This window comes from Crocodylus porosus, unplaced genomic scaffold (assembly GCF_001723895.1).
Source record: "Crocodylus porosus isolate Cpor-Errol unplaced genomic scaffold, CroPor_comp1, whole genome shotgun sequence".
Lineage (NCBI taxonomy): Eukaryota > Metazoa > Chordata > Crocodylia > Crocodylidae > Crocodylus > Crocodylus porosus.
Window position 1 is genome coordinate 23,259,028 of NW_017728913.1, and position 11,137 is coordinate 23,270,164.

Here is an 11,137-nt window from a genome sequence, read left to right on the forward strand (position 1 = left end):
ACCCTGGATGAGAATCACTGATCTAGGACTGTTAATTTGTATCTGTTACCATGAGGATGTCATATTCCAGTGTAGGCATTACTTTTTTAAATAGTGACCACACTGCCCATACTAACCTTTACAATGTTTCTAATTTTAATTTGGATTTATTCTTTTACAATGCAGAAAATGCCACATTCTCCATTTGTTTCCTCTCAGGAAAAAGTAGAGACTGGCCAAAGCACAAAGAAATGCATACAGTCAAATATGAATGTTGGTTGAAATGGTGGCTGTCCCATCGCTCTCTCTCACAGAAAAAGCCAGGCAAATGTTGTGGGCTGAATCTGTCTTCAGTTACAGCTGCGCAACCCTGCATTGCAACAGTGTTACTGTGGGCAGAGCTTGGCCTTAGAATTGAATTCACTGGCATTCTTTAGGGTTAAGTGAAATAAGATTTGAGGGCCAATTTCTGTTCTCAATTACGTATTTTTTTAATTTGCTGAATAAACTAAGAATTTACAGAGATGGCAAAAAGAACATTTTTATTACTAAATAAATTATATACACCATGGAAAAAATGTCAGTTTGAATTGAAAAGGAACCAGAAACAAGTTTTCAATAAATTAAATTAATGGGCAAGAACTGCTGATGATGTTTGGGGTGGAGGGAATTGCAGAATAGTCATATTTTTGCATTTTATTTTCCATGAGTGTGTTTTTTTTAAACAAGAGCTCTGGGTCTTTTGTTTCTGTTGCCTCTGTGCTAAGTTCTCATTCTTGGGACACCACAATTGGGAATGATGATAAATATCACAAACTGAAAACAGAAAGAGTGAAAAGTAAACTTCAAGATCAGATTAACTAAATTTAAACCATAATCATCCTCTATTCATATATAATCTTTAGTAGCAAAGAACAAGTGAAAAAAGAAACTCTTTTGTGGAAACTGTATGCCCTCAACTGAGGTGGTAGCCAATTTTTAGTTGGTGGTGTTTTCTTTGAAAGTAAACACATTTATTGCTGTTACTGTTATTTTACTGTTATTTTCTGGCATGATCAAGTAATAAAAAGGTGATCAGCTATATAAAAATCTCTACCATTGATTAAGCTACAGGATAAAAGTAAACTAAAAACACTATAATATATAAACAAATTGCCCTTATAGGTAAGCGACTCATGCCAAATGAGATCACTTTCTACATCACGTATTTGCCACAATCTAGATTAAAGTAACATAAATGCAAAATGTCCTATTTAATCGATGCTGTGCCAAATTATGCTTTGTTATGCTAGCACAAATTTAGAGCCATTGCACTTGGAGGTGGGGAAGCAGGGAAAGGGTCACAGAAATGAATCCAGATTTATGCCAGCTTGAATTTTGGTCTTAAATTCTTTTCAAGCAACTTTATTATATATGTGATTTTTAAGGCCCCGATCTCGATCAAGGGACAGTGGTGATGAAAATGAACCCATTCAGGAACGATTCTTCAGACCTCACTTCCTGCAGGCTCCTGGAGACCTGACTGTTCAAGAAGGAAAACTCTGCAGAATGGACTGCAAGGCAAGTATCAAGTCTGTTTTAATTTGTGTTGAGCAGCAGACTCCTTGGTTCAAGTTTGGTTGGATCTTAGAATATTTACCCATCTCAAACTGCCTCATGTAAGTGGGATTCTAGATATGTAAAGAATTAAACCCAACAGTGAGACTTGGCCTTTGATACCAATAAGCTTACAACTGATGACCCATTCTTCAGGGGACTAGAAACAAAAAGAAGAATAGCAACATTTCTTTCCTCTTCAATAAAATATTAATTTTCTAGCCCTTTGGAATAATCATGATGGGACTTCCTGTTAAACTCAGTATTTAAAAGTTTGCGTTTGATTTGCCTTAAAGATGAAAGATATTTACAGCCTGTAGCAGCCAGGACTTGGCCTTAGAGTCCACAAAAACCATGACTAAATATTGGTTTATTGCATGAGACCTATTTAGTTCATGGCTGTTCAACAGCCCTGTGCAACTGAACAAGGGGTTGAGAAGCTCAGTGATGTGGCTCCAAGAAACAATATCTGAGTCAGAGAGAAACTGGTGAACTAGTGAAAGCATACTATTCAGGAGATATTATCCACCACATGATATACTTTGTATGTCAAATACTTCCCTAAATTACTTACTCTTTTAACTGAAAGTGTCAAACACATGAGAACATCCTACGGTTCCATGCGAGTAGAAAGAGCGTGAGCGTGCCTGTAGAGGTCAACTGCACTATTAAAAATATGGTTCCAAGTTCACTTACTAGAACAGCTAGAAGATGGAACTGCTGCTAGGCGGCACACTTTTTTGGGGGGGGGTTTGGTTTTTATTTTGTAATTCATTCTTTCTGTAGTGCTGGTCATCCTGAAGTTTTTAGGCTTTACAAATATTTGGACCGCTGTAATTCAGGATTATTTCCATCATTCTTTCCTTAAGAACATTTCTTATCCAGTTGGACAGATTTATGTGAATGGGCTCATCCTAAGGCAGACTTCATATGAAGGCAGCTGATTTTACCTACCAGTAGTAGTATAAGCACCACAAAATTACCCTTTTAACCTACCCATCTCAACATGGTCTTCCTGCCTACTGTTTTGAAGCAGTTTTTGGCCCTCTGATGTAATTTGTTTACAATATTAAGAGTCAGTTCATTTCTACACTGATGCAAATGTCTGTATCAATAAAAGAAAAATATTTTTGCTCCAAAAAATGGCCGCAGATTGTGAATGGGGAAGAATAAGCTTTCTATTTAAGAGAGAATTGATTTTTAAAACTCAGCAGTACGAACTGGACAGGTATGTCCATGTGAAAATAGGTGAGATGAAAAGCAAAATGATTGTTCTCATCTCTAGTCCTTTAAATCTATTTGATCTATCTGAAACATTACAAAGGTGAGACCAAAATGTTTCCTGGTAGAGGCATTAGTGACTTTGTAGAAGACAATTAAAATTCAGATTTGCCATGTTTACTGTAGAATATAACTGGTTTCTCATAATAGCATAAACCTACTTTCCCAGGAAGTACCTTTCCAATGATGACACATCTCTTTCAACAGTCTGAGGTTGCTTCAAATTATTTGGATACACAGGTACGGTAGGCAGCACTGACGGTAATGAATGATACATAACTGGAATGGAATCGAGTTCATATCTGTTTAGCTGACGTGTTTTGTCTACACGTTTCATTCAGAAACAAAGGCAAACTGTAAAAAGCCAGACAGGTGTCACCCAAACTTTGTTTCACAATGTAATTTTTTTTTTTATTAGACTCAAACTAGGTTTAAACTGATCTATCCAGTTACACCCACGAAGCAGCACTGCAATCAAATGAGTTGCATAAGGCATGTCAGTACAATTCTGCATACATCAGGGTGTAGTTTGTCCATTGTACTGTGTGCTATCCCTAAACTCTCCTACACAAACAAATCCCTTCTTTCCTCTTGAAGTAAAAAGCAAGTAATACAAAACAGAAACACACTAAAGCTCCTTCCCATCGTTTTCATATTTAAGGTCAGTGGATTACCAACTCCGGATCTAAGCTGGCAACTCAATGGAAGACCAATTCGTCCTGACAGTTCTCACAAAATGCTGGTGCGTGAGAATGGTGTGCACTCCCTGATCATAGAGCCAGTCACAGCTAGAGATGCTGGAATCTACACATGCATTGCCAGCAACAAAGCTGGTCAGAACACATTCAGCCTGGAGCTCATTGTTGCAGGTAACATCCTTGTGCTAAGACTCTCTATTGGAGGTTGTTCGAGTTGTACGTGAAAATCTGAAATGTAATGTTTCTGAACAACAGCATCTCTTGTGCCTGTGCTTGCACCCTTTCACTCTAGTGAGCCTTAACTGACAATCAGTTCCTTTTCACCACCACGGCTGCCAGACACCTGGATGAGATCAACTCTTAATCATTGGTATTAGGATGAGTTAGTTCTACTTCACTTTTGGTTTAAATTAACCTGTTTCTCAATAATATCAAATAGTTTTAAGACGAATTAGTAGTTAGGTACACACATGGGACAGTAGCATGGAATCAAAGTCCATATGTTACTTTATCTTATGTAGCATATTCAAGGCAATGCTGATTTCTATATGCCAGAATCAAATTTCTCTTGTTAAGGCAATTTGCCTGCACCTGATCCTGTTAGATTAGTAATGTATATGGAAATGAATGGCACATTACACACATCCCAGTGTAAAGTCACTTCATCCTGGTTGAATCCTAAAATAGTAGAAAGAGACCATAAGAACTAAAGGCTCATCCTGTCAGAAGATGGATAGGCCACAGGGTTTAGGAAAGCTTTTATAGGGAATACTAAAGCAATTGCAGTGTGAGTTTTGAGTGTGGCAAATCTAGTTGAACAGAGAAAACATTTCAATTGGCTCTATTCTAAGCTGCCTGTCTGCTACTCAGGTCAGAATCAGGACATAATTTACTTCTGCTGATCCAGCATCAGGTAGTGCTGTACTAACCATCACAGAGGAATGATCTAAAATCTTCTGTTTAGCTGTGTACCTTCCGGGACAACAGTTAAACGATATCAGCACTGTGAACATTACTGACATCTCTGTTTTTTACAGCTAAGGAAGTACACAAGCCACCAGTGTTTATAGAGAAGCTACAGAACACAGGAGTGGCTGAGGGATACCCAGTGCGACTGGAGTGCCGCGTCTATGGAGTGCCACCTCCTCAGATATTTTGGAAGAAAGAGAATGAGTCACTCACCTATAACACTGACAGAGTGAGGTCAGGCCAGTTTAATATTCTGTACAATGAATCTGATTAAAAACCAAAACAAACCACAATTGAAATAGCCTAACACAGTCAAAGGGATATCAAGTTGGAAGAATTCTTAGCATTTACAGCATCTAATAAGAATTATTACTCAGGAACCCTATGAGGTATGTAAGTATCATTGTCTCCATTTGACAGCTGGAGAACAAGAATCACATAGGAAACATGCTTTTTAAGTTCAGAGCCAAGCCAATGACTCAGCCAGGATTAAAACGTATTAGTTGCCTCCCAATCCTGCATTCAGACAACTAAGTTTGCCTCCACAGTTTAAGCAAACAAAAGTGTGTTGTCTGTTTTTTTTTTAAAAAAAAAAAAAAAAACCACACAAAGGCTACAAACCAAGTATACCATTTAGATTCCAAAAGCCCCTACTCAGCAGGTGCCACAGAGGCCCCTGCATTTTCACCACTGAAGCCCACTCAGCACCTAAAGGTCTGCTTCTCCTCTTATCTTTACATATTAATTTTGTTTAAATAGCTGATACTCATTTTTCACTTGGTATGTACATCTCTCTCTCACTTTGGTGGGTATTATGTGCTTATTTAGATGGGAACATCACATTATTTATAAACTTGCTTTTTAAAATTCTACCTGTAAGGTTATGTTCTTAAACAACATTCTTTGTCCTGCCGCCACCATTCTGTATGGTGTTTTAATCACCTCTTTCTCTTTTCAGTATGCACCAGGATAATCATGGCTACATCTGCCTGCTTATTCAGGGAGCTACAAAAGAAGATGCTGGTTGGTATACTGTGTCAGCTAAGAATGAGGCTGGAATAGTGTCCTGCACTGCCAGGCTGGATGTGTATAGTAAGTGATTCCCATTCTCAAAAATGCAATCAAATAAAATCTACCTCTCCCAAAATAGCAGTTCTAATTAACTTGTATACAGAAGGTTTATGTTGGTCTCTCTTTTATTTATAGTTTCTCCACAGTAATAGCGAGCCATATCAAGACAGCAAATACTCTGTTGAAGTACATTTTATCACCTTTCAAATACTTAAAGCAAAATGAGCATGTGCAAGTCTTCTAGTTGCATCTGGCTTATTCACCCCAGCATCCTTAGCAGTAACAGTAAATGGCATGACTGCATTAATTCTTTGGGTTCTTATGACAATGCTGTGCTAGCACTAGTTTTTAACCTTTTGTATGATTTTCTAGATTTGCCTAAAATGCACCCAAAACAAATACCAGTAGGCAAGAAATTCTGGTCTTGTGGCTTGCTGCTTAATTAGCTAATATAGTTAAATACAGCTCCTCTGTTGTGAATTGATCTTAAATCTAAATTAAATAACCAATTAGATTTCTGACCAACACCATAACTGAGTGAAATAGTTATTCATGTTATGATCTGGTGGCAATGCTGTAATTTGTTGCAAGGTGAAAAATCCAAATTAAACTCTACATAGGTTTGTAATTCTCCAGGTTGCACAGGGCAATGGTGATGACCAGCTGACTCCCACTGATATCAATCAGGGACAACCCCAATGACGAAGAATAGAGTTAGATGCGCGAGAGGGGGTTGGGATGTTCAAATCTAGCCTGGTATCTTTATTCAGTGAGGGGAAGGGGGGCGATTGTAGTGATCCACCTGGAAAACGGGAGGCAGCCAAGTCCAACTGTACTTCGCCAGTAAGGAAGTCATGACAACATACAGCCCTAAGAAGAATTCAAGGAGATAGAGGAAGGGGGATGCTTGAGGGAGAGCAGTGGTGGCTAAAGGCAGAATAACAAGCTGGATGACAATTTCCAGTCTTAACCTGTGCTATGCTCTTACCACAGCAGCAGTAAAGACAAAATACAGCTGTTAGTAAATAAGCACAAAAACAAGAAAGTAAAAAAAAGGCTTTGAGATAACACTTCTCTGCTTTTCAAGAGCAGATCACTCATTCATCTGAGTGAGGACCTTACATAAGTGCATGAAACCAGCTGAATTTCTTCCTGTTCTTAAATCTGTAGCTCAGTGGCAACAACACCCGCAGACCACCAAGCCAAAGAAGGTACGTCCCTCAGCCAGTCGATATGCAGCACTTTCTGACCAAGGACTAGACATCAGGGCAGCGTTCCAGCCTGAAGCAAACCCAGTTCATCTGACATTACAGTCTGGCTTGGTAGAGAGCGATGACCTGTAAACCTGAGCTGCCATACCCATCTTTTTTCTTTCAACGCAGAAACACTGAAAACCGTTGCCTTGATCAATGATACTTCTACGTCACTTTATGTAAGAGGCAAACACCTTCAAGTACAAGACATAAAGAACCATATATTTCTTATTCCTTATACCAAATTAGGAAAATAAGTAGCTGATTATTAATAGAAATGTACACATTGCACAGAAAAAAAAAAAATCACAATCACCATCAACTTCTATCTAGGTTGCTTCAACTCCTGTGAATAACCATTTTCATAAAGCCAAAATACTAAAGCAAACCAGAATTTTTAGAAGTAAGCACACTGTTTGTCACCAAGTGCTTTCATAAGCAAGATATATTTGCTACACGATCAATGGTGCAAGGCATTTCATTTGAGGCCATTAGACCGCAAACAGAAAAATAGAATGTATGGTTATCTTTTTGCAATTCTCAAATGGCAATGTATTCTGATAGCTACAGTGAGCAAGTGCAATATTGTAAGAATAAAACAGGAAGGGAGAAGGAAAAGAAATTTAAGCAAATGCCTTATTTCTGCAAACTGATTTCTGTTCTACAGCGAAAAACAACTACGTGCCTAAAATGTTATTAATTAACATTGGCAATTCTATATAGCAAAGTCAACACCTTAATTCTGGATTTTTTTATATCTATTTTTTCTTTTGTGCCACCTAGCAGGAGGCTTATTTACATACTGCAAGGCTAATTTAAGCATAAATAATTTAACCTGTTCATCACGAAGAATAAAAGCTGAGGTGTAATAATGCTCCACTACAGATGATAAATCCCATCACCTAGGTGAGAGGCATGTGTGGGAGAAAGGAAAAATGCCAACAGTTTAGTTTTACTTCATTAGGTTAGCAAACAGGGGCGAAACAGGGCAAAAGACCAGACCTTTCTTATGGGTTCTTGAAAACAGTCTGCAAAATCATAAGAGCATTGCCATTCACATATTTGAAATCCTAAGTTCAACTGAACACAGGAGAGTGTAAGTACTGGACATTTCTGATTGTTTAGAGCTTGTGTAATAAGGCTGAGGATTCTAGAAGTGTATAGCAAGTGGAATATGGGTTGAGTTTGCTATATGGGTTTAAATGACAAGTATACACCATAGTGGATAGATTAGTAGATCTGAGGGAAGCAAAGAATGAAGATGGACAAAAAACCCAACACATTTTGTGCCATAATATTTTTAACAAAGCTTGTGTATGTGGTGGATGGTATTATTTGTTCTCTTTCCTACTGTAGGATAACACAATAACCCTACCAAGGCTAGGGCGTGTGTACAGTAGGCAAAAATCTTAGAAGGGCTACTTTCAGAATGTAAAGCAATTCTACACCAAACTGGACTCTACCTAGTCAAAGTATATTAGGCAGTTTTGATTCACAACCAATTAATTTTAATTGAAGGGGTGGGTTGGGGTGTAAGAATTTGATTAGGCCTGATGGGGGATAATGAGGTTTTGATGGTACGAGCGTACTTTGCTATGAAAGGAAAACACTGTATTCCTTATATGAAGCACATATATGGTATCTTTCATTATTTATAATAAAAGTGTTGAAATCTTTTATCTCAGTTCAGTTATTCAAGTCCAGTACTTAGTTTTTTTATTTTTTATTTTGTAATTGTGTACCACACCATATATTTGCATTACTGCTATACATGTATTGCTTTGTACTTCTGTGTAAGTAAAAACCAAGTTTTTAGCGGTTAATAAACTTAAGCACATACGATAGTTCTATTCTATGCAGATTGGTGCCAACTATGGCCATACCTATAGGCATTGCTAATCTAAATTAATGTCATACACAGTCTGTCATATGGAAAAAATCTACCTATAGGAAAATTATGTTGTATCATTTGCCAAATGTTTCGACTGTGACATGCTAATTTACCATTTGTTTAGCTTCACTAGCATTATTTTGCCACCTTTATTTGTATTTATAAAAAATGTACTATTCATATTATTTTGGATTGTTGTGCTGAAATGTGGGTTTAAGATCAATAAATATTACACCAATAGAAAATTGTCATTTTCTGAGGTAAGATGTTCACATCTGTTTCTATATGAGGATTCACATAAAAGGTTAGCATTCTGAGCTGTGAATAAGGACAGGTTCTTTAAAGTTTCTAAAGACAGCTAGTTTACAGAATTCTCTCTGGTCCAAGGAACAACACTCAAGAGCCACCATTGTAAAATTGTAGAATTGTATTCAATTGTTTATATTTTGTGATTCATTTGTATGTACTGTTGCACCAACCTAGACACTCTTCAATATCCAGACCTCTGCACTACCTAACAGAGATGAAGTCTGAATGTTTTCATAGAAGCCATCCTATGATTGACTGGTACTTGAATAGGTTGTTTTGATTATTTTTGTTCTTACAAAATAATTCATGACAATATTGAACTCAGGGTTCGTTAAGTTAAATTCTGAACCCTTCCATCCTATGCCATCCATGCAGAGATGCAAGTTACCACTAATCAGAAAAGTACTAATCAAATCACGACTCACTCTATAAAAGAGAATAAGCCAAATTCAGTCCTAGAATAAATGGTTGCACTGCCAGCAATGCCAGTGGAGCTGCACCTGTTTACACTAGATCTTAATTTGGCATGGTAAGTATAAATCGATGACAGCTTTTGAGAGCCAGATAAAATAAAGGCGTCTGAAATGCCTGATTTATTCAGTAGCTTGTGTTTCTGGTATAATATACACAAAAAGCAATAGACAAATAGATCCTTCTAATCATCTATACATTTAGCTCCTTAGTGGATGCATCTACACATGCAATTAATGTGAAGAAATAAACTTTGGAGCAGTTTGAGCCTGCATAAACTATGCCCTGATTGCAGTGTCCACATGTGCACCCGGGACAGCAGCAATTTGAGCCAGGGTGGAGCAGATCCAGCCTGTCAGGGGACGTGGGGTGTGGGAGGGTCAGCCCCAGGCTCCAGGTCATGGTAGAGGAGCTGATTGGGACAGGAGGGTGCTGAAAATAGAGTTGTGTGACTAGACAGCAGGTAGCTGGCTGGGCTGACCAGGTGCAATTGATACCCAGTCAACACCACTGCATGTGTTGATGGTAACGCTTTACTCCACAGCTAATTAGTCTAGTGTATGTGTAGACGTGGCCATCTGGTAGAAGAAATCACCCTACTTTACTTTCACTTTACATACAAAAATAGTAAATCACATATGAAACTTTAACTAAGACTCAAGGCTGTTATTTTCTGTAACTATAAACAACAATCCACTGTGCTGTTACTTAGCTACTGAGGCTGTTGTTGTGGATTTACAAATACAGAGATAGAAATTTGTGTGGCACAAGCATAAAGATACATTTATGCTGTCCAAAAATTCAGAAATGAATTAGCAGCTCATTGGATCATCAAGATTACTTTATAGACAGATTACTTTATACAGGGAAAAGAAATTTCTTGACAAACTACGTTCAACCAAGATTTATATAACGTGACTCTGGTGTAACTGATGTCATAGACTTCTCTGCTGTCCTCTAAAGTGTTTGTAGCTAAGTATTCACTGATCTTTGAAGCGACTGGGAAACCTTATCAATTAAAGCATATTTACAAAGCAATTCAAAACTAGATACAACCACATTTTGAAATAAAATCTGAAAGAGACTGATGGGGATGGGGAACTCCATTCACAGCAGAAAAAGTGATATGGCTAAATTCACATAACCTCCATGGAACACAGTTAGTTTTTCTCAGCTTTTGGAATCTGGCTAGGACTAGCTCCAGAAACAGACAAGCAAAGTTGATTAAATTATCTTGCCTTGCATTATTTTCCCCAATAAAAGCCTTATTCTAAAATACAAAATCTGTCAACCCCTTCACAAGGAGATAATCCAGACCAAAAGGCAGCAGTACCTGCAGGGCAATGATCTCAGATGCCATAAAGAAGAGTAAGAACTAACTTGGATCCAATGACTCTGGGAAATAAATAGAAGATTGTGTTATATATGGCACTGCAGTCATTTTATAACACTGGGGAATGGCCAGACCTTACTTACTGACCTCACTTTCTAGTTCTGCAGTAGCATAACTAAGCCAGAAACAGCTGCAGAGTAAGAGAGAGATAGGAAAAAATAGAACATGGCCACTACTCAGACTGATTAGATCATTTACAGCAGAAGCCATAAAAAAAAAAAAAATC

At 37.7% G+C, this 11,137-nt stretch overlaps 1 protein-coding gene across 2 annotated transcripts in view; it reads left to right on the plus strand.

Moving 5' to 3' along the window:
• The window catches only part of PALLD (palladin, cytoskeletal associated protein), a 205,767-nt gene extending 196,784 nt beyond the window's left edge, over positions 1-8,983 (plus strand). Inside the window, exons 15-19 of one of the 2 annotated variants that reach the window (XM_019534592.1) lie at positions 1,407-1,539; positions 3,518-3,725; positions 4,592-4,757; positions 5,482-5,615; positions 6,765-8,978. In XM_019534592.1, the coding sequence (XP_019390137.1) occupies positions 1,407-1,539; positions 3,518-3,725; positions 4,592-4,757; positions 5,482-5,615; positions 6,765-6,937 (814 nt within the window). In that variant the 3' untranslated portion in view covers positions 6,938-8,978. Of the gene's footprint in view, positions 1-1,406; positions 1,540-3,517; positions 3,726-4,591; positions 4,758-5,481; positions 5,616-6,764 lie in introns of both variants that reach the window. The other variant, XM_019534593.1, reaches the window with a different exon arrangement.
• Positions 8,984-11,137: the final 2,154 nt, after the last annotated feature.